The sequence below is a fragment of the Colletotrichum destructivum genome, chromosome 9, assembly GCF_034447905.1.
Source record: "Colletotrichum destructivum chromosome 9, complete sequence".
NCBI classification, from domain to species: domain Eukaryota; kingdom Fungi; phylum Ascomycota; class Sordariomycetes; order Glomerellales; family Glomerellaceae; genus Colletotrichum; species Colletotrichum destructivum.
Genome location: NC_085904.1, coordinates 2994782 through 3018666, shown reverse-complemented (window position 1 = coordinate 3018666; position 23885 = coordinate 2994782). Strand labels below are relative to the sequence as shown.

General features: G+C 55.8%; 8 protein-coding genes across 8 annotated transcripts; 4 read left to right on the top strand and 4 right to left on the bottom strand.

The window, feature by feature from the left end:
- CDEST_14013 (Putative signal transduction response regulator, receiver domain, histidine kinase/HSP90-like ATPase) lies at positions 1–5327 on the bottom strand. Its single transcript, XM_062930169.1, has 3 exons — positions 3031–5327; positions 2094–2982; positions 1–2036 (listed from the first exon to the last, which is right to left on the bottom strand). The coding sequence occupies exons 1-3, from the start codon at positions 4856–4858 to the stop codon at positions 1175–1177; spliced, it is 3579 nt and encodes a 1192-aa protein (XP_062786220.1). The 5' UTR covers positions 4859–5327; the 3' UTR covers positions 1–1174.
- A 3562-nt stretch (positions 5328–8889) lies between these two features.
- CDEST_14012 (uncharacterized protein) lies at positions 8890–11597 on the bottom strand. Its single transcript, XM_062930168.1, has one exon. It carries the CDS (start codon positions 10905–10907, stop codon positions 8892–8894), a length of 2016 nt encoding a protein of 671 aa, XP_062786219.1. The 5' UTR covers positions 10908–11597; the 3' UTR covers positions 8890–8891.
- A 1116-nt stretch (positions 11598–12713) lies between these two features.
- Positions 12714–12974, top strand: CDEST_14011 (uncharacterized protein; the record flags this gene model as incomplete). The annotated part of the gene is made up of 1 exon (XM_062930167.1): positions 12714–12974. Exon 1 carries the CDS (start codon positions 12723–12725, stop codon positions 12972–12974), a length of 252 nt encoding a protein of 83 aa, XP_062786218.1. The 5' UTR covers positions 12714–12722.
- A 1611-nt stretch (positions 12975–14585) lies between these two features.
- Positions 14586–16137, top strand: CDEST_14010 (uncharacterized protein; the record flags this gene model as incomplete). Its single annotated transcript, XM_062930166.1, has 3 exons — positions 14586–14683; positions 15461–16001; positions 16045–16137. The coding sequence occupies 3 exons, from the start codon at positions 14586–14588 to the stop codon at positions 16054–16056; spliced, it is 651 nt and encodes a 216-aa protein (XP_062786217.1). The 3' UTR covers positions 16057–16137.
- A 1-nt stretch (position 16138) lies between these two features.
- CDEST_14009 (Putative Zinc finger, CCHC-type) lies at positions 16139–19043 on the bottom strand. Its single transcript, XM_062930165.1, has one exon. The coding sequence runs from the start codon at positions 18493–18495 to the stop codon at positions 16141–16143; it is 2355 nt and encodes a 784-aa protein (XP_062786216.1). The 5' UTR covers positions 18496–19043; the 3' UTR covers positions 16139–16140.
- A 1609-nt stretch (positions 19044–20652) lies between these two features.
- CDEST_14008 (uncharacterized protein) lies at positions 20653–20901 on the bottom strand (the record flags this gene model as incomplete). The annotated part of the gene is made up of 1 exon (XM_062930164.1): positions 20653–20901. The coding sequence occupies one exon, from the start codon at positions 20899–20901 to the stop codon at positions 20653–20655; it is 249 nt and encodes an 82-aa protein (XP_062786215.1).
- A 162-nt stretch (positions 20902–21063) lies between these two features.
- CDEST_14007 (uncharacterized protein) lies at positions 21064–22071 on the top strand. Its single transcript, XM_062930163.1, has one exon. The coding sequence runs from the start codon at positions 21782–21784 to the stop codon at positions 22007–22009; it is 228 nt and encodes a 75-aa protein (XP_062786214.1). The 5' UTR covers positions 21064–21781; the 3' UTR covers positions 22010–22071.
- Position 22072: 1 nt separating this feature from the next.
- On the top strand, positions 22073–23435 carry CDEST_14006 (Putative ORMDL family protein). The gene is made up of 3 exons (XM_062930162.1): positions 22073–22392; positions 22494–22852; positions 22910–23435. The coding sequence occupies exons 1-3, from the start codon at positions 22257–22259 to the stop codon at positions 22952–22954; spliced, it is 540 nt and encodes a 179-aa protein (XP_062786213.1). The 5' UTR covers positions 22073–22256; the 3' UTR covers positions 22955–23435.
- Positions 23436–23885: the final 450 nt, after the last annotated feature.

Here is a 23885-nt window from a genome sequence, read left to right as displayed (position 1 = left end):
GAGAGCCAAGTTGCGGAGACGTCTTGTGGGTTCCCGGCACAAGCGGGGTTCGGGGGCCTGAGACGTTGTGCGCGCTGAGGGGTAAATGTAGGCGACCCTCCCTGTCACTCTCTCCCAAGTCGTTCCTGGGAGTTGTGTACTCAATAACCACAATAGAAAAGAGCAAGAGGAAAGGAGTTACACGGGTCCATTCCTTTCTTATCCCCCTTCACCGTCCTCCTCGAGTGGACCCGAGGATGAGGTATTCATTCAGCATGTCACCCATCGAGGCGAGTCAAAGTCGCCGCCGGGAAGCACATGTTGGCGCGGCAAAGATAGCAAAACGCCAGAAGAAAGTCGATGAGGATGGATGGAGCAAGATAGATGGGCCATCGGTAGTCGACATTAGAGGTATATGTCCACAAACTCTCACCCCCCAACCCCCTCTCACTCTTTCTTATCACGAAGAGGGCTGTCCCTTACCAATCCAGTCTCTCGTGTCATCCCATGCCCTATGCCTGGGTTCAAAATTCGCAGTCCTCCCCTGTCCTGATCTCGTGTGAATAATCGGCACTGAGAGGGAAATCTTATGCGTCTCCGGATATCTTCGTGTACGCCCGGAACGCCTTCACCCGCCCGCCTGATATGACGAGAAACCCCAAAATCCAACCCCGCTCATGCTTCGTTTACTCGGATCTTCTGCTTTCGTCTCTATCTCTAGGACAAAAATTCCGCGTTGCCTGCCATGTTAGAGATAGGCGGTCTGCTTTGTGCATACCACGTACCCCTCGCCGCCCAGCCTCAGGCAAAAACGAGAGAGCTATCCGTCTACTTCGGTCTTGACCGCCGTATTGCTCACTTCGCCGCAGATATGCCAGCCCAGCCCTTTTTCGCTCCCAAGAACAGGTAAATGCTGCCCTATCCTAAAAGCTCGTTTCTTAGGAGAGAAAGCCGACATCAACGCACGCTACCAGACTAGCTAGACTTATTACAAATACAGTAGACAGTAAAGAAGAAGAAAAAACCCGGAATAAAACAGAAAAAGATGTTCAAAAGGTTGATACGCCCTTACGCCGACTTTTGTATGTCGCTTCCCAAACGAAAGAAAGGGGGAAATCCTATGCCAACAAAGGAGTAGCGAATCACAAATGACGACAGTGTCGTGCTTGCTTCTGACAAGTCGTCAAAATGACAATCAGAACCCCTTCTCTGATAGGATTTTCTCGGATGCCGGTGCGGTTGCGTTCCCGTTTCCGGTCGGGTGAATAGCATCTCCCTTCTCGTTCAAATCCGGAGCTGTAGTGCCATTGGCGTGTGTTGGTTTCTCAGGAGTGGCTCGCTCTGGTGTCGTCTTTCTGGTTAAACTCGTCGTTTCCGGCTCTTCTGGGATCGTGGCGAATTTCTTAAGAACTTGCTTGAGCGCAGGGCGTCTGATGGGCTTGCTGAGGAACTCGTCCATACCACTCTCCATACACTCCTTCACGTTGCTCTCTTCCGAGAACGCTGTCAACGCTACGATGGGGGCCGTGTAACCCATCTTGCGGATGAGTTTTGTCGACTGCAGGCCATCGAGGTTCGGCATCTGGATGTCCATGAAGATGACATCGAAACCCTTGTTGTCGTCCATGTTTGCCTTGACGAGGTCGTACGCTTCCTGACCGTCCTTGGCTATGGTGACGTCGTAGACGTCCTCGAGTTTCAGCATCTTGCTGACAACTTCAATGTTTGTCGAGTTGTCGTCAGCAACGAGCACTCGTAGCTTCATCTCCTTGTTGTCCTTGGTAGCCATCGCCTGGTCGATGGCTGCCATCTGTTCCCTCGTGCTCCGTTTTGCCTTCCGTGCCGGATTGGACGCGAAAAAGGGTTGGCTGAGGCCGACCAGCCTCGGTTGTTGATCCAGTATAGTCTTTGCGTTGGTCTCGCTTGCGGGTTTGATGGACGGTTTAGAGGGTGTTCCTCCGGAATTACGTTTCGGGTTATGTTGGCTTTCAATTGCCTCAATGGTATCGACGCTTGGCGGTCGAGACTTGATGCTGCTGGAGGCGGTGCTAGAGGCCCTGTCATGTGCTCGTGTTAGTGACTTCCTCCTTTTACCTGCCAATAAGAAGACTTACTTGTCCTTGACGTATTTCAAGGGGATCTGCATATTGAATGTCGTACCGACCCCGACGGTGCTCTTTAGGGATATTGAGCCTCCCATAAGGGTTGCGAGCTGATGACAGATGCTCAGGCCCAGACCCGTTCCACCGAACTTCTTGCTCAATCCAAGGTCACCTTGCACAAAGGGTTCAAAGACCTTCTGCTGCATGTGCTCCTCAATACCCGGGCCGGTATCTTCAACTTCGAACTCGAAGACATAAGCCTTTGCTCCAGGAGGTGGCGGCGTGGGAGACCGTTCCCGGACGCGGATGTGCGGAGTCGACTTAGGCTCCATCGGGTTGATGACCAGTGCAGTACCCTTCACGGGCTCGGAAGTTGAGCCTCCCCTGGAGCTCACTGACTGGGTTGAACTGTTGGATCCGAGCCGGTGCCGGGACCTGCCGTGACGTCTGGACTCCTTGGAAAACGACGAGGAGCGGCTGCCCTCGTTTGCCGATACAGTCTCCACCTCACCGATACACTTGATGCGAACGTCTACCCTGCCACCTGCCGGCGTGAACTTGACACTGTTGCTCACCAGGTTGATGATGACTTGGAGAATGCGATGCTGGTCGCCCCAGAGACACATATCCTTCAGTCTCCCGGTACCCTGTGGGCCAAGAGCAGGCAGCCTATTGTCTGTGCTTGTCCTCTCTGGGCTGCTGCTGAGTTCAATGGTCTCGGAGCCGAGAAAGTTGACAGTCAAGGTGATCCGGCCTTCTCTAACCTGCTTGTCAAAGATGGTAAGGATCTGCGACTTGATGTCGGCCAGGCGAAACTCCTTCTCTTCCAGATTGAGTTGTTGGCCGATTTGGTTCTTGGAAAAGCTAAGGAGATCTTCAAGCAGATGAAGTAACAAGTCACCTACAACTTGTTAGCCGGGGGCTGTACGAAGCAGCGGTCTCGACTTACCCGATTTATAAAGGGTTTTGAGGGACTGTTTTATTCTCAGGATGTCGTTTTCTTCCATACAAACCGCGCACATTCCAAGGATACCATTCAGTGGCGTCTTGAGTTCGTGAGAGATATTCGCAATGAAGAGGGTCTTGCTTTCGTTGGCGGCTTCGGCTGCCTTCTTGCTGATTTCGAGCTCTTTGGTCCGTTCCAAGACTTTCTGGTCCAGTGAGGTGTATTGCTTGACCAGTTCGTCGCTCATAGCATTGAATGTTTCCGTCAGTTCGGTGAGTTCGTCAGAAATGAAATGCTTCCGATCCACAACCTTGCCAGGAATCTTGAAGATGCGACGGGTCGAATCGCGGTCGTGTTCGGAAGCTGTCTTCTCCTTGGGCTTGTAACCGACCAACTTGTATACGGCGGCAATGAAGCCGTCCTTCCTTGACCGTTGCGACCGCGCTGATATTCCGCCCGAACCGGGAATCTCGTCGCCTTCGTCATATTCAGAGTAGTACCCGTCCTCGTAGCCTGGGGGCTGAACAGACTTCTCCGTCGCCGTCTTGAGTCTCCTGATCGGCATCACACTGAGATGCGCACAGGGGAAAATGAGTAGGATGACGAGACCGGCAGTGCCGAACACACATCCCAGGATGATGTTACGAAGCGTGTCGATGGGCGCGTCGGCCTCTGATTTGGCTTGTTCTACCACGACAGTCCAGTTAACGAGGGCGGTGTTGGTTCTAGCGAAGCCCACGGCGACTGCAAGACCCTGTTCGTTACTTGTTGCAAGCTTGGAGCTTGAGTTGTTGGGTGTAAGGAATCTTTTGGTGAAGGAGTCGAAAACCGCCGGGTAAGCTTTCATAGGAAAGGGCTCGTCGGCGTTACTGCTCGCCAAGCTTCGCTCACTGTGTCGGTCGCGCTGACCGGGCAGGGGGTTAGGCGGGAGGACGAATTTCACTGGCACATCGGCTGCCGTGTCCCTGTTTGGCAGATACGTGGCATTGCTGGCGGCATTTTCGGCGGTAAACCTGTTGGATTGCTGCGTGGGCCCGACGAGCAACACTATCCCCGTGTCCCCCAAGCCTTCGCGAGAGTTGCGAATACTGATCAAAGAGTTTGCCGTGGTGACGAGTGTCATGTATCCGAGGATGAACTCTTGCTGGTCGTTGTACCGGATCGGAACAGTGATCGACATGAGGGCGGTCGTCTCGTTGATTATCATAGGACCGAGCAACAAGCCGCCATTGGTCGTGATACGAACTCCTTCGAAAGCATTGGCAGCGAAAGCCCTGGTATTGTTCCTGTACTGGTTCGGGCGTCCAAGGTCCTCGTAGGTGATGTTTGGGTAGAGGGCGGGCGGGTAGCCCTCGGGCGTGTCAGATAGAAAGGCCTGCTGTCCACTGGGGCCATTGTACGGTAATGGAATTTCGGGGATTCTTTCTCCGGTGACGTTAAGCAAACCGTGAACGTTGCCAGTGGTATTTCTCGAGTAAACTCTCCCTTGTAGCAGTCCCGTGAGAGCGCCTACACTCAAGGCACTGTTGAGATCACTCTTGGCCTGAACCCAATTCTCATCGGTTTCGTTTCCATCGTAGAAGTTGAGCAAAGAGTCCTGAATTAGAATTCGGGAGGATATGGTAACGATGCTGGTCTGGACGAGCTCAAGCTCGGCAGATATACGCGATGCCTTGAGCGATGCAGTGAGGGCGAGTTCGCGTCCTTCGACCTGAGTGACAAACTGGTTGACGTAGATCCAGACGGGGACGGACAGGATCATCAGACCAACGAGAACAGCAAAGACCACGAGGAAGGCCAGCTGTTCTCGAATGGCGATCCTGACGCCCATGGTGAACAGACTATAATGGGGAGTCTGGTAGCGTCGGGGTGATATTCATTGTCTGCAATGGCGTTGTCCCAGGAATTGTTGTTCGGCGAACTGTCGGTGAAGTTTGGCGCGTGGGAAAATTGCCGAGTGATAGTCTTGTGCTGCTTCCTGACAAAGAAGGATGGTGTCGACGGTTGTGTCGAGGTGGTGTCGACGATTCCCCCAGAGACCCGTATCCTTTAACTTTTTTGTTTGTTTTTGTTTTCCTTTTCACTCGCAACAGCAATAGCAGGGATGGATATCCGTCGAGTTTGACAGTTGCGTTGACCGTCGAAGGGAGCGGCCAAAATCTGCCGCCAGTCGAAAGAGCGTGTAAAACGGAGCAAGAAAGTCGATCGGCAGATTCGTCACAAGAGAAAGGGTTTGGCCGACGGACGAGGGATCGATTGTCTTTGGTGTCGGTTGAAGCGGAGGAGGGTGAATGGATGGGAATAGAATGAATGGGCTGAGAAGGGCGAGCAGAAAGAAGATGACCGGCCGCTGAGAGTGGAGTTCGCGGGAGGAGCTGGGATGCTGGCCCACCAGGTCCAGGTCCAGGGTAGGTGCACTGGAGTGATAGTGGAGAGCTGGTGTTGCAGTCACGGATGCAGTACTTACGAGGTACCTACGCGGAGCTTTCCCACCCAAGCATCCCACCTAGGCCTGTCGCAAATGGCAAGAAAGAAACTAGCGCAGGGTACCAAGGGAAGGTACCATGATACCTTGCTCTCCGCGCCTCGAATGAGGTGACGAAGGTATCTGCGTACCTACTATCTACGCGTACCGCCTCTGAGATGATGGGATCCGTCCATGAACAGGATGGACGAAAAGGCGTCGCGAAATTACCAAGACAGCACCATCACCGCCCACCAACACGACATGCGAAACGAGACAGCCAAGGGGCCAGCTGCACCAGGTGTAAAAGAGGAGGTTCTGGGGGTGGGAGATGCTTTTATCACGGGTGAGGAGTTTAGCCAACGAACGACAGCCCTGAGACCGCGGAGTGACGGCTTGCGTTACCTCAGGACCTTGGGCGGGCTGTCATTCCGAGACGCCGTCTTCCCGTCTCTTCAGGGGGCGCATATACGCAAGGACGCTCACAGGGCTCGCCCATATGCGTGGTCTACTAGGTTAGCGCCAAGTATCACACACGTGTGGAAAGCGCTACCTCGGTAGTGTCTCTCGAGGGCGAAACTTGGGGAATAAGGGGCTTGCTAAGCCACGGGACTTGCTGGCGAATGTCGTAACCGGCGCTCGCGACTGGAGAGATGAGACGGGTGAATTTGGTGCTGGTTAGTATTTGCTGATGCTTCGCAGGCGATATGCCTACGTGGGTGGCCACAGGCGGCGCGGCTGCTATTTGTGGCAACAGAGCGCGAGCACGACTTGGGCAGATAAGTATCTCCGGGCTTGGTTGTCCCGCGGCGGCCACCGCCGCCTCGTCTCATTATGGTTCGTCTCAGCCAAGGCCCGGAAAGCGAGTCGTTGAAGAAACGATGGCAGACCGAATAAATAAAGGGCAGATGCGCACAAAAGGCTGTGGAATGGCGCACAGGCAGGTGACTTGGGATGTGGGAAAGCAGAGAAGCACCCCATTCCGCGTGTCTTTTCCCCCCGCGAGATCGTCAAATCGCCCAGGCCGAGAAAAGTGGTCGACCGTTGCTTGGAGCTGCTTGGGGCTGCGGGGGCGGTAGCTAGGGCTTCTTGGGGTGGTGGCCAGCTTTCAGAGGTTTGGGAGGGGCGGTTTGGAGGACGGAGGGGGAGCCGGAGCCGTTTGGGGTGCGGGTTGGGCAAGATGCAAGATGCGTCTTTGGAGAGAAACAGTGGTCGCTCCCTTATGGCTCTCGCTGAGTGGCTGGCGAAGGCAAAAAAGACAGACAGACAAAGTCCCTCCCAAGTATCTGGCCTGTCTCCGCAGAGATCAGCGATCAACGCAGCCGAGAATTCAATTCGCCCAAACGGACGGCCTCTGACAGGGCCCCCCCTCGTTCACGGCCCAGAGGGTCACCACAGCTTACAAGGGACGAGGAATTCTCGACCGGTGAAGTCGAGCGGTCCACGGACAGTCTAGGCCCTCACCAAGTGACTATGCCATTTGCAGCTTTCTTGCAGCATTTGCAGCATCTGGCAATGCGAATGAGTGCTCCGGGCAATACTTCGTTTCGTGTCTCCAATCTCCCTTGATATCTGCTGTTCAGTGCTCACTCATCACCCATTTTCTAACCTTACTATCAAACAGCTGACGAAGCCGAGTGCCGTCGCTCTGCCCTGTGCATCTCGCATGTCGCCACAGGAAGCAACATACCATTTACTTCTCGGTTCAATTATTCCCATGCTCTGATATTCTGTTGTCTTTCTAGGTAGCTAGGTAGGTAGGTACCTACCTAGGTATTGTACACATCTACCTATAGAGCACTCCAGTCTACGGAACACTGGATGCAGCCAAGGTAATGTCCGTCCCCCTTCGCAGCCGCCTGCAGTGCACACACGGGGGGCCCACTAGCGATCTCATTTCGGCGGGCCATCGAGGATTCCTCTTGTTTTTCTTCGCTCCCTCCCGAATGCCCACCCAAAGAAATCCCATGTTCCAACCTCCTTCCCCTTCGGCCTCTCTCTCTCTCTCTCTCGCTCTCTTTCTTTCACCCCTGCCCATCTGTCCACCCCCCGTCCGTTCAGACTCCAACGGTCCCACCCCTGGTTTCCCCCAGGCCTCCCTCGACGAAAATGCCTGCCCTTAACGATGCAACCATCACTCATCATTTATCGCGACACGAGCCAGCGAGTCCATCCACCCACTCACTCCCAGCACATCGCTGCCTTAGGATGGACTCGCTCCTCTGGCGAGACGCCAAATCACACGGATACCAGTAAGTCGTAACCTATACCTATACCACCAATACCATTACCATGCCAGACGCCAGAAAGAACTACAGCCCGGAGATGAGGTGCTGACCACGCCCGCGGACGCCTCGGATGAAAGCGGCTCTCGTGGCTTGATTGGGCTGACGGGGGCCTGTTGTCTAACCCTAAATGAAGGCCACTGGCCGCGCCATGCTTCGTTTTTCCCCTCTGTTTTGTTTCTGGGAGGCGTAAGCTCTTGTGGAGGAGGTCTGGCCAGACCTGCCGTCGCGGCCCATCGTGAAGTGCCTCGACATCGCCACTCTGGGGCTACCTGCTCTTGCTCCCGTCGTCGACAACAAACCTTCCGCACGGCATTGTCCGCTACTCCATAATCATCGCCACCAAGCACCACCGCCCTCCGTCCCCTCCAGGACGCCATTCTTCAAGGACGTTGTTCTGAAAACAGCTCAACGTCGACATCTCTCACATCCATCCAAGTTCCAGAAGAGTATCCGTACAGTACCTACCATCCCTCCCTGCCCGTGTTTCCCGTCGTCGACTCCACCGCCCGTGCACAAACGCTGCACGCATTCTCCCCTCGGCCACAATCCTTTCCCCGGTCCGGTCCTGCCCGCCCGAGTCACGGAGCTATTTGTCCATTCTCCGCAACTCGGTCCCTCCGTCCTCGGCACCACTCCCATGCGCTTCATCCGCGTTTCACGGCATCCAAAGCTGTGTTTCTCTTTTCTCCATGGAAGACGGGATCAGGAGAAAGACATCCCTGTAATCACTCGGATCACTTGCGGAGACCGACTGGCCTGCTCCAAGCTTCGAAAGAAGGATTGAAAGATTCACATTGAAGAAAAAGGAAAAGCCAACTAAGAAAAAAAGAAAATGATCATGTCCATGTCGTCCAGTCATTTACAATATCATGACTCCCCCACCTCCCCTTCCCTTTCCCTGTTCCTTTGCCGCCGGCCGTATAATCGTGACCTTTCCCGGTCTGTTTCCTGCCTTTGCCTTTGCCTTTGCCTTTGCCTTTCCTTTCCGACCTGCCAAGTTCCCTTACGAAGGATCCACAGCGCCATCATGTTTCCCGACTTACATAACCGATATACAGAGTCGTTAGGGCATCGTACTTCTTTCTCTCTTTCGTCTTTAGCCTGTTCCTCATTTACCGCATCACCATCAACGGGACCAATGCCGACTGGCTCGACATGGTTCTGTCGTCCGGTAACACGCTCACGAAGCTCTTCCCAAAGAGCCCTTCCCGCAGCCGCATCTGCAGGCCACAGTTGTCCCCCCCGGCCACTGGCGCCGGCGTGCCCTTGCGCGTGAACTCCTTGGAGAGCTTCATCAATACCGCCGCCTTGGCCTTGCGTAGCGCGCTGACCCGCATCGCCGCGTCCTCGGCCAGCATGCGGTGCGCCTCCTCCTGCTCCATGTTTCGCTGCACCGACGAGATGCCCTCCTCGGGGCCCGAGAGCCGGTTCGCGTTGGGGTCGTACACGGCCGGCTGCAGCAGGACTGGGTGCGGTGATGTGTCCTGGATCGGCGCCGTGATGACGGGTACAGGGGTCGACGGCCGGAAGGCGTCGTCCTCCTCGGGCACCGGTGGGTGTTCCCTGTGGTGCTTGTGCTTGCGATGGCGCTCGTGGCTCCGGCTCCTGTGGTGTCGCCACGAGAAGCCCTCCTTTCCGTTGTTGTTATGGCTGCCGCCACCGCCGTCATCCTTGCGGTGTTTCCTGCGCCGGTGAACGCGCTTCTTCTTCAGCACGGTGCTGAAGGACGTGCTGGCCTCTTTGGCGGCCGCGAGGTCTGAAGCCAGATCCTCATCGAGGCCCTCGTACGGATCGTATTCTTCGTCAACGTATAGTTCGCTGCCAAGGTCAAAGTCGAGTAGTTCTCGCGTGGCAGCAGCCGCCGCCGCCGACGGCGAGGGCAGATCGTCGTCGTCGTGGGACGGCTCGGCCGAGTGGAGACTGTCGGCCTCTCCCGAGTTGCTCCGCGAGTGCTGGGACCAGATGTCGCTGCTGCTACCGGCGGACTCCATAAGCGGCGCAAGCGCCTCGTCCCAGTCGCCGCCGTTGATGAGCACGACGTTGTCAAAGTCGTACTCCTTGACGGTCTTCTGATGTGCGTCGACAAGGTCCGAGAGCTGGCCAGCCGTCATAGTCGCGTTGCGTACCTGCATGTACCGCAGGCGCGGAAAGTGCATCGGCTTTCGGCCCGGCGCCGGCGGAAGCGGCGACATGGGCGACGTCACCTCATTGAACAGCTTCCTGTTCTGCCTCGGCGGCGCGAACAGCGGGTCGGCCGAGAGGGCGATGGGGCAAGGGCCCTTGGGCCCCAGCCAGGTGAAATGGAACTTCTCGAGCGTGCCGGAGAACTGGCGGATGTAGTCGTCCAGGACCTTGAGGTGGTCAAGCCCCGGGGACGGACCGTAAAAGTCCCAGGCCTCGACCGAGATGTTGAGCTTGCGGACCTGCTTCCACCGGCGGCCCGCCGAGGGCACCGCGCCGAAGCCGGGGACGTGGCGCAGGTAGTTGAAGGCTGAGGGGTGCATGCCCGAGAGCGAGAGCTTCTCGAGCCGCTCGAGGGGCGCGCGCTCGACGGCGATGCGCAGGCTCATGATAGCGTAGTCGACGATGTCGCGGCGGTACCGCTCCTGCGGGTCCTGGCCCGGGCAGCGGATGGTCAGGTGGCGGACGTTGACGAGGTAGCGCATGGCGTTTATGAAGCTGGGCACGTTGGTGGCGGCATGGAAGAGGGGCGGGTACTGCTGCGTGAGGATCTCGCCGAGCTCCGTGTTGGCGTACTTGGGCCGCGCGAGGACCGAGGCCATGCTGGTATGAGGCGTGTACAGGAAGCAGATCTCGCGGCCGGTGGTCGGGTGGACGAGCGGCGGGAGGAAGGTGGCGTCGGAGTGGGCGAAGTGAAAGTGCAGGTGCTCGACGTGGTGCCCTACGCGGGCGAGCGCCTGGATGCGGGACTGCTTGGTGAAGGTGTTTGCCGAGAAGGTGACGCGGATGCGCTTGAAAAGGGGCTTCGTGGCGATATTGCAGCAGGCCGAGCTGGCGAGCCGGAGCGAGGCGAGGTCGCGCTTCGGGAGGAGGTCGAGGACCTTGGAGCCTAAGGACGAGTGTTCCTTCTGCCAGAGGCAGTAGAACGGGGTCGGGAGCTCTGCCATAGCTTTCTCATGTCGTTGCCGGACGCAGGCTGTGGAGGTTGGTTGTCGGCGTTTTGCTCTAGGGAGATGCTGGGGTGATGTTGTATAGTGTTGCTATCTTCAAGTCGGGCTGAGGATGCCGGGACTTGGTACGAGATCAGATGGTGTAAGTGGTATCAAATGGAACTCGAATAGTCGGGTTCAGAGGGAAAAGGACGATGGTTGTGCCTGCGAAGGAAGGAGACTATAAAAGACGATTGTCCCTTTCTTTCTTTCTCTCTTTCTTTTTTTTTTATGAAACAGGTTCCTTCGTCAATTGAGCCGACCAAGGGAGAGCATTCACAACGCTCTTGCTGCTCAGGCAGGATCGATCACAGAGTAGGACTGGGCTGAGATACCCAGTTAAGAAAAGCTTTGGTACAACAAGGTCAAGTCGTCGCCTTGCAAAACAGATGCAAGTAAAGGATGAATGTATTAGGAAAAGAGCAGGTCTTGGAAATCAGGCCAACTGGAAAGGGAGGGTAGAAGGAGAGGTGGCTGCTATATACTCTTTCCTCTTAGAGATTTGGACCGGGGAGGGGGCTGATTCAATGGGGACAAGGCTAAAACTCTTCTTTCTTGTTGCTGTCCTGCGCGAAATGGATACAGACAAGATCTTGGACAAGAGGTGAGAGAAATGACTTGGAGAACCAGCCCCTCCTATCCGCATCGTCCCGTCGCCTCTCGGTGGGAACGACTGGCGGGTGAGTCACCTCTGTCGAGACCTGCATATGCAAGACTAGTGTAGGGAGTGTAAATCAACGGGTGTGATATGGGGGATGGAAGTGGGTGGTGGTAAGAAGAGAAGATACCCTTGCACGGGCGCGGGATGGCATTCTCTTTTGCTGGGAACACGTCCCAGGACGGGGAACCGAGAGAGGAGACTGGATGGAACCGTTGTTGACCACGCGAGGCTCGCACGCCCATACACGTCGAGCCCACGCCCCGGGGATGCGTTCATATTCATGGTGTGCACGGAATGGGCGAGTCGGCAGCGTGTTGGGGGGTCGTGGTTGGTCCGTCGCGTGCGACAATCAAGAGACTAAGTAAGGCTCGCTCGATATGGAGTCGAGAGACAAGGAAGAGGGAGGGGGCTTTGGGACTGGGAAGAGTCCAAGGTCGTGGGAAGTGCAGCAGTAGCTCGGCAGAAGGCGCAGAAAGCGCAGAAGGGCATGGGATCCCGCCCCCCCGCTGCCAAGGATTTTGTTTCAAGTCGTCCTAAGTGGTCGAGGGCCTCTCGTGGGTGAGACCATTCTGGTCCAGTTTTGCTGCTGCGGGACTCTGCAGTCTGTTTCCCCGTTGTCTCTTGTCTGCCCACGAGTCCCCCCGGCCCCTTCAGTCCACAGCCCCCCCGGCACCGAAGTCGACGTCTGGTGGTGGTGGGATCTGCACACACAAGAACAGAGTTGACAAGAGTGTACGGATACGGAGTACGGCTTGTGTGGAGAAGAGCTATCGATAAGATCCCCGGGCGTCCAGTCGTCTTTCTAAGTTTATCCATAAAGGATCTCCACCGGCACGCCGGGGGCTCATTCACGTCCCGGAGTCGATCAACACGGCTCCTCATTGGATCAAAACTCAAGAGGCTGGCCCCCCATGAACATTTACGACGCATCTGATTCGCCCGCGACGCGAGAATTACGCGACAAGGCTCCGGGTGCCGACGGCAGCGCGTCTATCGTCGACGACCAGTCGTTTCGTGGTACGGTATAAGTCTAAGCGCTGCCACAACGGTCTTGGGGGAGGGATCACTGACAAAAGTGTACGCTTTACAGGGAACGAGGATGGTCGTTGATCATGCCCAGTCTCGTTGGCGTCCTTTTGTTCTCTTTTTTGCCCCCGTATGATACTCCGCATGGATTTCGAAAGAGCTCTGTCTTCGTTGTCGAGTTTGGAGGAATCCACTTCCCAAGCATGAAGTTCAAGCGACTCTACGGATACCGGGCCCACTCAAGCCGTTCGTACGTTGTCTCGGGCTTGACATCTCGGCTGTCCCCCCTTCTTTTCGACTACACTCAGGCTTTGGCGCATTTACAACGTCACCCGTGAACAGTAGCAAGGTCTATCTGGCCCATCAAGTTCGGTCATGATAAGCGTAGAAAGATGGGTATGTGCGCCAACGCTCTCTCACCATCACGCCTTGCCGCCACCCTTCTGTTCTACGACACTGCCGGACGGTAACCACCACGTCCATCCATTTTCGCAAATCACCGACCACAATGTGCGAGGCTAGGGCTGTGTGGGCAGAAGTCCCCTCGCGTAGACGGACACATCAGCTTGGCGAACATACGGAGTACAGCAGAGAGAGTAGGGATTTGGTCGGGGATGATAAAGGGTCAGTTAGCAAGGCAAAAGCAGAGGCCGGTCAAGGGTGTTGACTTGCCGCGCATGGTCCATTGCAGTGCAGTAGTCTCTTTCCCCACTACCTACCCAACCTACTTACGCTCCCCATGTCGACCGCCGGCCGGTGCGGTGCCCGTGATGACTCTTCCTGTGCTTGGGCAAGAAAGACCACGACCCACTACGGGTTGCATTCTCCATCTTGCAGCGCAGCTTTGGGATGTTTGCTCCCATTGACCAGTAGCGTCGGTTGCGCAACCGTTGGGACTGGAAGGGAACGAACACGCGCGAATCGTCCGCGGAGCCGACTCGCCTACCTATCACATACGGACGGTATAAATATGCTGGGTCTATCTGGGAAACTTAACCGAACGAATCATGCGTAACCAATTCCCCCCCACACATGCTGTTTTTTCCTCATCTTCCATTCTCGCGCATTTGCGTACTCAGAGCACTGGCTGGCGCATCTCCATTCCCATCCAATGCATGAGGTCTTAGTTGAAGATGGCGCAACATAGGACAGACAACCCATATTAAATCCCGGTCCAATGCCACCGTCTAAGTCCCCACAACTCAAGCCCAAGAGACACCGATACAACACACCCTACACATCCTACACACCTGCGCTCGCCCAAACTTTGGAATCCACCACCGAACAAAACGGGGCTGACAGTACATGCACGACAAGTCAATAAGTTGCAACCCACCCACAACTAAGACAGCTACAACAACAATTAAAATAAAAAAAGGGTCCAAAATGGGGATTCTCCAAGATAGTCTTTGGAACTGACTGCCTCGTCATCCCAAGCCCGCGTCAAAGAAGAGTCTGAGCAACAAGGGTTCGTTCTGGTCTCCCGCCTGCACCTCTCAGACATTCCCGCGTCAGAAGGTAACCGAGTAGTTGTCGTGCTGCATATAATCATCCCATCATCTCCTCCTCCCCGTCAACTCAAGTCCGAGTCCAACCCAGACATAGCAAGTCCAAGCTCTCGAGGACAGCCTCGACAGCGTCGGTGACCTACAGGTCACAAGTCGTCTGGCCCTTCCGCATCGCAACTCCCGTGCGTCGCACACGCATCGTGCACCGAACCGCATTACCACACACCGTCTGTTCTCCTTCAACCCACAACCACACAGACAATCCGCCCCATGAAAATCCGCTAGAGAAACCGCAGACCGACAACCAGAACATATGCAGGATTCAAGACACACACCCTGACCCTCCCCGGTTGATCGTCGCAGTGTCCACAACCACAATCACAACTGCAGGCTCGAGCCTCCCCCGTCGCCGTTCATGCCGCAAATCCCAAGGTCGACGGCATGCCATGTCTCAACAACAAGCAAACTTCTCTGGCCCTCGCAAACTCTCCAAAGTTGCAAGTTCCATGGATAGTATCATCGAACCAGGGCTCGGAGCGGTAAAGAGAGACGGACCCATGGAGCCACGTCGTCGGTCTGTCCTGCCCCCCTCCACTGCTCTGCCACCTTTCCCAGGACGGGTCCATCATCGCCATCAACTTCCTCATCAACGAACCAACCATCCCTGGTCTCCAAGGGACCCAGAGGCAAACGAGGTAACCCAACCCACAACACACGGTTTTTTTTTTTTCCAACTCCCAGCCCATAGTCGAGACTCCACCAAACCGGCTTGCGTTCGCCAAGTGGCAAGGGTTCGTGATCCCAGCCCGCCCGGCTGGTTCCCCGGGCATGGATCGCGGCTTTTCGAAGAGTTCCAACACCGCCTATACGATGACCACACACACCGACACATCGTCAAAAATGGGGGGAAAACTCCCAGCCCAACCCTCTCACCCTGTCCACACAAAAATGACACATTGTCCTTATGAGAGAGATGGAATCAAGGCAATTCGCACAAAAGAGAAGTGTAAGAGGGAGAGAAAACGCACCTGTTCCGGTGTGGCTGTAACCCTTCCCCACCCTCGCTGCCCAGGCTAGGTTCGTCAATTATCGTGTCCAACAACTCACACCGGCCGTGTTCCGAATATCAAGAGGCCCGGCCGGCCCTCTCTCTCCCTCTCACAAAGCCAGAATTCACCCAACTTTGTTTACGTTTCCTACGCCCCTTCACCGGAAACTTTCAACGAACTGGGCCCCCTATCGCGTACCCAGTGATTTCGTCCTCGATTCTTTGGGGGAAAAGATGAATCCCTGGTAAATGCCCCCCAAGAAAATAGAAGACAACCCGAAAACCCGCCAGGGGCCTTCACCGTCAATCATTCAACACCCAAGCAACAGAAACTCCCCGTCATAACGTTTTGGTGTCGTGGCAATGAGTCAACTTTCAACTTGATCCTTGTGTGCGTTCCCACAGGCCAGCCAAAAGGCCCTTGGCACGAAAGCGCATATTTTACCACCCTATGCGGTAAGTCACCTTCATCGCGAAACGCAGAAAATAGTGTGCTCATTGAATTATGTGCAAGATGCCGGGGGTATCAAACTACCACGAGAGTCCAGACTTCCTCTGCTCGCCTTCCGCCTGTCTGCTTTAGTCATGATGTGATCCGCCGAGATGGCTTGTGTGCGCGTGGTCCACGTCGCCTTGCGCATGTGCGGCGATTGGCCGACGCAAACCACCACCTCGATGCAAAATGTAAAAGTAACCCCGCGCGCGCAGTTCGTTCCATGTCGTTCACCCAACCGAAGGGGCAAGGCTGTCGTCGCGCGTCGTCGAGTCCATCTTCCTTTCCGACTTCGCACCAAATTTGTCTCAAACTCGTACAGTCGTCACACATGCTGTCCTCGTCCCCAAACGTCCCAGTGCCCTGCGTGACTTTATCCCACCCTCTTTGCTCGCACATCCGACACTGCGCGCCGACGTCGCCGCCGTTGCGCGCCAGCCAATCATTCGCCGTACTCATCCCTGCTTCCCACCGCGTCTGGCCTTGCCCCGGCGACGCGATGGCGGGCCTCCGCCGCTCTGCTGCTGTTGCTGCTGCACGGATCCCCCATGTGAGTTGCCGGACTGGTTTCTCGTCCTTTGCTTCTTTGGGGCATTCGATCCACGTCCGTTAGATGGTGGTCCCGCGTTCTGATGGCCGTGCTGCTGTGACTGCGGCGCTGGGGGCTTAGGAGGCAACCCACCGCGACCAGCACCGTTGCCCGGAGGAGGCGGGCGCGACTGGTTGTTGAAGCTCCTCGACATTCGCGAGTACGACCCGGGTGGTGGCCCCGATGGTGGAGGTCCAGGAGGGAGGGGAGGCTGTGCTGACCACCCACCGCGCTGCTGGCCACGTCCGTTCTGCTGCGTCTGAGGTGGCGGTCCAAAGTTGCCCGTGTTGATCTGAAGATTGGTCGACAACTGAATGCTGCCGAGTGGTGCACGCGGCTTCACCTTCTGACCGATGAACTCGCCCTCCTCCGACCCGTCGCTATCGGGGTAGAAGATGTGGTTGCGCCTAGCCGCAGAGCCCTTGATCTGCAGGGGGAACTTTGGATTCTGGGGCTGACCAGCGAAGTCACTGATCGGTTCGTCGGTCGCGTCCTTGTCGACGTAGAGATCTCGGTTCTTGAGCGACCACGTCTTGTTCCGAGGCCTGTTGCCATGAAGAGCGCAGTCGGAAGAGTAGTGGCCCTCGGTGCCGCACGATGCGCAATAGGCGGGGAAGGTCTTGACCTTCCTGATCAACTCCTTCCGGGGTTTGTATGACCGCCAGAGTGTCTCGCAGTCGTCTTCGAGATGGTCATGGGAGCCACACGCGGCGCACTCCATGCCCTCTTCGTCCAGACGAACAAGCTTCTCGGTGCACTGTCCCCTGCCGTGGCCTAGTTGACGACACTTGGTGCACCGCTCGCGTGTCGGGCAGTTCCACGAGAAGTGACTGGAGTGCTGGCAGAACTTGCAGGCCGTCTTGGGACAAGCAGCCGAATTGTGACCGACGGCTGCGCAGTAGACACAAACCTGAACAGAGTCTGGCAGACCCGGGAAGTACTTACGCTGTTGCGCCAAATCCTCCTCCGCTGTCATGACGGCTGGTCCTGGCTCGGTCTGCTCCATTCCCGTCGTGTCGTCCGCAGCGTCAGTCTGATGCTGGTCTGGGTCTAGGTCTTCGGTAGTCGGGTTTTGTTCACCAACAGCTTGCTCAGGGTTGGCTTCAGTAGGGTTTGGGATTTCCTGAACACTGTCGTCGGCCTCGTCGTCATCGTCAATGACCATGGGCGACTCCTCAGAACCAAGTAGGAAGCTGTCGTCCTTGAGGAGTGTCGCCAGGTTCACTGCAATGTCGTTTCTCGTCTCGGGCTTGCGAGCCTCGGTAATGGCCGCGGCGGAATACTTCTTCTTGGACCAGTGCGCACGCGTCGTGATGTAGTCCTGAAGCGCAGCCAGGACTATGTCGGGCGTGAGGAGGCTGTTTTGCTCGTTGTTGTGGCTGACGAAGGACTGGCACCAGCTCTTGAGCTTAGACTTCCAGACAGCTTTGCCCAGGTTGTTACCTTTGGGCTGCAGAATCGTCTTCTTGCTGGGCTGGGCAAAAACAAGACCGGGCGCGTAGACGAATGCGGCTTTCTGTTGTTCTTGTGCCTTCTGCTTTTCTAGGACAGCATCTTCGGCACGTTGTTGCTGTTGTTCCTTCCGCGTGAGCTTGCCTCCCTTCTGGGCCGGCTGCACTGGTTGAGCAGCTTCAGAAGGAGGAGCCAGCTTGGTATCAGAAACGGCAGCCGGTGCCGGTACGAGCGCGGCTTCCTCTAAAATGGGCTGTGCTTTGACCGGCGCTGGTACTGCCTTGGCCTTCGACGTGCCCAGCGATGTTCGGATATTCTGAGATGTGATGCCTTGGTTCCATCCAACGTGGACAGGGCCATTCGCGGCCGCCGACATGGACCGTGTTGTCCGCTTGATGTCGGCATTGGGCTCTCCATCCGCGACTGAGGCTTTCGATCCAACACGCGATGCGCGACTTCCGTCACTCTGTGAGTCGGTCATCTCCTCGGATTCGGATTCGGATTTAGACACTTGAGCCTCTCTGTCTTCCTTCAGCTCGCCCTCCTCAGCGCTCTCCAAGTCTCTAGCCTCATCCTGTATGGGCTGTTGATTGAGGTCTGTCTTGGCCCTTTTGGCCCCGGGCTCAGGCAGTGAGTCCTGGTGAGACCGTGGTGATTTGTTGGGCTGTGAGTCTCCCTGCTCAACTTCCTCCAGGGTCCGTTTCTTGGATATTTGTTCCGCACTGTTGCCGGCGCCATTTGCCAGTAGTGCGGCCTCTGAGGAATCCATAATGCGGAAGCTGAGAGGGTATAAAAAGGTATAGAGAAAATACCTGGTGGATTTGTTGGGGGGTTTGTAGGGGTGAGCGCTGCAAACTGCATAGGAAGATGTATCCTTTGTGGCCAAGCAGTGACAGCCCCAATTGCCTTGTGATATGCCTGTACAAGATCCAAACGTTTGTTGAAGGGCAGAGAAAGAAAAAAAGCTCTTGCTTAAAGTTCAGTTCAGGCTGGATATCTGATTTCTTTAATCCAGGTTCTACTGAGAGTGAAGTTGTCGAAAGACAGACCTTGAGCCAGGTGATGCCGATGATGCTTGAACGCGTCAAACAGCCTAAATGGCCCGACGTGATGCAGAAATGTCTGCAAAGTCAGACCCCCAACGGATACCAGAAAAGCCTGGTGAAAGGGATTCTGAGACCGTCAATATCGCAGGCCCAATGTCGTTAGGCTTCATCCGACGGCTTCGTTTGCTCCCTCAAAAAATTGTATGCAAGGTATCCGCTTGAGAGAGAAGTCACAAATCAGTCAGCTGGCGGCCGAGGTTTAGCCGTTGTGTTTCGTCACTACAACCGTCAGTGCGTCGGGCCCAGCCATCGTCACCTGGCTACGGCTGCTGGTGCCGGCTTACCCACCCCAGCTGGGTTGGATTTTTCAGAGGTGCGGCAGACCTCCACTTCATCACAGTGCCAATAGGCACATCTCGGCTAGCCGGGGGCCGATCCTCACCCAGTTGCCCTGGAACCTTCACTAATTGCAGGCTGGAGTCCACCTGAGGCGGTGTCGGCGCGATAGCGATTTGCGAGAGGAAGCGAAAGTGAAAGTGCTTCTAGAATGGACATCGTGGAGCCCATCGAGACAGATCTCATTACACACCACAGCACGCAGGCCGCAAAGTAGAAACAAGACCCCAGCAGCCCGGAGATGAAGCTAGATCTGTTTACAGCTCTTACGAAGTACCTGGACAAAGCCCCGGGCGGCAAGCGAGGGCTGTGGTGATTGAAGAGCGATTTGAGGAGACGGATAGAGAGGTGTGCGACAGCTTCAGCGCATCATGGCCTCACAAGACTGCTGCTTGTGAAGTGCGGCCACATCATTGCATGTTGAATCTCGCGTTGGTCGGGGATGTGACATGCCACGATTTACGCCTGGTGACGCACCTGCAGTTGGACATTTCTCGTACAGCATAATGGATAGTTGCTGGTGGTTAGAGCCGCCAAGCCCCGAATGCTGGATATCTGCCGACCGCTACGGGGCTCGGGACGAATGTGGATAGAAATCATGGCAATTCGTCTCTGATGCAAGAAAGCCCGGAAGTGCTGGAACTGCAAAGTCCCCTCCGTCCCCATCTCTCTTCCGTCCATCCCACGCAACGCAACGAACCACTCCAATCAATAAATAATCACACAAAGACACAGCCCTCCTAGTGGGGACTTCAACAAGGGCGACGGATTTGGCTCAGATACGTGGAACCTACTTTCGTCAAGTTGGCCCTTGAGGAGCGGACAGGTGGAAAGAACCAGCAAGGACCGAATGTCTCGAGACGCGGAGTCACGGAGCATGATGTCTCGGACAGCAGCGAGTAACGTTGGGGTAGGAAGACGCCATGTAATCTGGTGTGCCATTCCTCCCAAATTTTGTCCTTCTCATGTTTCTTGTAGATGTCGAGGTGAGGCGGTGCGGGCATAGCCGTCAGGAGCCCAGATGTGACGTGATCCATGACATGACATGAGTCGACAGAGAAGATGGGTGCGTCCGGTTCTCGTGTTGTTGTCCTGCTCGGAGTTATTCGTTCCTATCTTGGCTCAAGGGGCTCAAGACAGTTTAGCCTCAGCTCCGTTGGCTGATAGTATGTTCATGCTGCGCATTGGAACTGCAGTGCGTGATTGGGCCGATTCGACGGTTGTAGCCGGATACGTGTGACTGTGCGTCCAGCTCTGGCCGGTCAATCCAATCCGTCTGCGCTTTTCCTCGCTCCCCAGACGACCGTAACATTCTCGTCACTGGGTGTCGAAAATAGGGGCACCTTCCCAGCAGAAGCTGATCAGGGGAGTCCCCTCCTCTCCCCAGTCCGCTAGCAAATGCGACCGCGAACCTACGCCACAAGCTGCTCTGTCCTCGTTCTGCAGCACGCATACGATTGGCCAGGAAAGAGACGTAGGGTGGCTTACAGTACGGATATCATGACGACGGGACGGTGGGTGGCATACCGAGTCTGTTCTCCTCGGCTGGCTGTGTGCTCTCTCTTACCATCGGCCATCAGTGCCCTTCCCGCGCGCGGGACGCGGTCCTCGCCCGTGCTGGCGTGGGCAGAAGTTGGTCGGCCGGCGTTGAACTGTATGACAGCTGCACGCAACGATGATAATGTCTTCGTTTCTTCTTTGACGGTGGAGGGGCTTGTCAAAATCGAAGACATGCCATCGGGATTGCGAACCGGCTGGGCGTCGCATGTGTGGAAGGCTTCCTGGGTGGAAAGGAAGATAAGGTAGGCAGGCCAGGCCAGAACAAGGTACAAGAGAGCCTCCTGGGAGGAGGCTGGCTTTCCATGCCATCCGCAGGTACCCTCCCCTTGTGATATGCCTGCTCGTCACCCGCTCTGGCCCTGCTTCCCGCTCCCTTCTCTTCTCTGTCTCGGTTTTGTGTACGAACGTACTCCATACATTGTGTGATTTTGTTTTGTGTTCAAGGTCTTTCGTCCCGAGCCCTTCTCCCTACTTTGGTCCGTCCAGTCTTTGGCTGGCTCCGCTGGTGTGTCCTTCGAGGTCTGAGATCCCTGAGATCCGAGGTGTGAGGTGCTCTCGGGCCCTGTCCGTGCTTGTACTGTACAGAGATCCTTCCCCCATTCTCTGCGTGAATGGGCGTGGTCCCCTGAACCTGAACGACCCTGACCGGGGGCTCCACGTCGGCATCAAAGTGTTCCTCCCTTGGTCCCTTCGTGTCGGCTGGCACTGGCAACGGCTGTTAACGCTACAGAGATGAAGGAAACAGGTGCCGTCCCGCAGCTGTCGGCTCGGGTCCTACCTAGGCTTGTCGTGTCGTGTCTTCCATGGCTGGTGGGTGAGTGGAGTCACCGGAGTGTTCACCGTGCCTGCAGCGAGTGAACGAATACTGGACACTCCTGGCACCTGCACCTGCATTTATGAGTAACCCTGGGCCGTGTGCGTGGCCTTGGTCGGGGGACGTGGGCCCCAGTCTTTCTGTCCCTTCCCCTCCCACCTGCGACCCCCCGTCCGCTGTCTCCTGCTGTTCTGCTCTGTGCTCCGGTCCACCTCCAGCGTCTCTGCAATGAATATCTAATGGAACATGTCCCGTCTTCTCCTTCATCTCATTGCCAAGTAGACTATTACAACGACGGCATCCCCAATATTCACAGCCGGAAGAAAAAAAGATCCTCGCTCTCGCTCCTCTTCGACCGTCTCGACGACACTCCATTTCTCAACTCTCGCTCCCATCAATTCAACTGCATTTCTGTGTCAGCATCAGCTACTCGAACGACCAACGCGAATTGCTCGCTTCCCCCGTGACATCATCCAGGGGCCGCCAGCACACTACAAATCATCACCTCCGCCGAACCCCAGCATCACGAGGACGCCGACGACGATCCCGTGAGCCCGCAAAATCTTCCCCCCTCCGTTCCACCCACAAAACTCGCACACCCCCAACGTTCCCTTCAACACCGCCAAACTGTCTTCTCCAATCCTCCTCTCTCGCACCGTCTCGTACGACGCGGCCACCAATCCTCCGCGAAGTGGCAGCGGATCGTACAGAGCTATGGCGGAACCCGGTGCCCGCAGAAGGAGATCTAGCAGCATCCTCCAAGTTCATTACGAGCCGCAGGAGACTCTCGAGCAGATAAGTGACCAGGCCGTCGTGCCCAACCTCAATGCGAACTGGGTCAATGCCAAAGGTGAGCTCCGCGCGAGGCTTCCCCTTTTCGAGTCGCGTGCCAGCCCGTTACATCCAGCGGGCGAGGAGAATACACCCAGAGCTGACAACTGCCATCATCAGGCGCCTGGACAATTCATTTCGTCCTTATCTTGTGCCTAAAGATATTCTACGATGTCATGCCCGGCGTGTCGCAGGAGACATCCTGGACTCTGACGAATATCTCGTACATGTTTGGCTCCTACATCATGTTCCACTACGTCCGCGGCGTGCCTTTCGAGTTCAACGGCGGCGCGTTTGATAATCTAAACATGTGGGAGCAGATCGACGATGGTGCGCAGTACACCCCGGCCAAGAAATTCTTGCTCAGCGTCCCAATCGTTCTGTTCCTACTCAGCACACATTACACCCACTACGACCTGGCCTACTTCATCATCAACTTCCTGGCCGTGCTGGCAGTCGTCATCCCTAAGCTGCCTTTTGTACGTTAACCCCTTGCCGACACGCCCCATGTGCTCGAGAGCTGACATAAGATGCAGAGTCATCGAATGCGATTCGGCCTTTTCTCTGATTCCGACTATTGAGCTGCATGGCAATAAGGCGTTAAGGTCTAGTTTGTGGATTTGTCGACATTAAAAAAGAATGGAGTCGAAAGAAGGCATACATAGCGAGCATGGTCCGACATGGAAGACACAAGGTTGAGCGTTGCAGGTTACGCATATGCGAAGGGAGCTTTGAAGCAACGGGCATGAGCCACTTCGACTGCGTCGAGAGATCCGAGAAGGTGCCCGAATCACCATCCGTCTCCCGTCTTGGTTCAAGATAATGAGACGCGGCTCGCCGGAGCCCCAAGAACTTCCAGCGTCAAATATCCTTGACCAACGGTGTACTGGCGTTGCAAGGTCACGTCATCGAATCCGAAAAGCGAGCGGCGGGCAGCGAACGGTGGAAGAGGTCGGATAGATGTCCTGCCACGATATGTACCCAAGCGTTTTCATCAATTTTTCAAGCACAAACCCAAAAGACCTGTCTGCCCCTTCCCGGTGAGCGTCGACATTGATTTTCGCGTGAAAAGCTTTAGCATTGCATGCGCCATGCCGAGCCCGGATTCGGCCGAGGACATGGTATCGTCCAAGGACGACAGCCAGCAAAACAAGACAAAAAGTATCGTGACCTGGCTGTCTCCATTCCATACGGCCCAACGCGACCTTTTTGAAGCGGTTCCTGCTGGCTTGAAAGCCTTGACCTGCATCCATCGACATTGGAGGAGCCATGAGTCGAAATGGCTGAAGAATCAGGAGTTTTTTGCATAAGCTTTTTTGGTTTCGCTACCTTGTGGTGTTCGGGCTACTTGTTCTAGGCGCGGATTATTTCCAACTTTTGCCTGGCTTTCAACCTTACCCTACCGGCTATGAGGAATACGATGCGCAACAAGCCATCCGGGAGGCGGGCATCCAGCCTGGCCATCAAGGACACAGAACAACCAGAACATCCCCAGCAGGATGGTTATAAGTA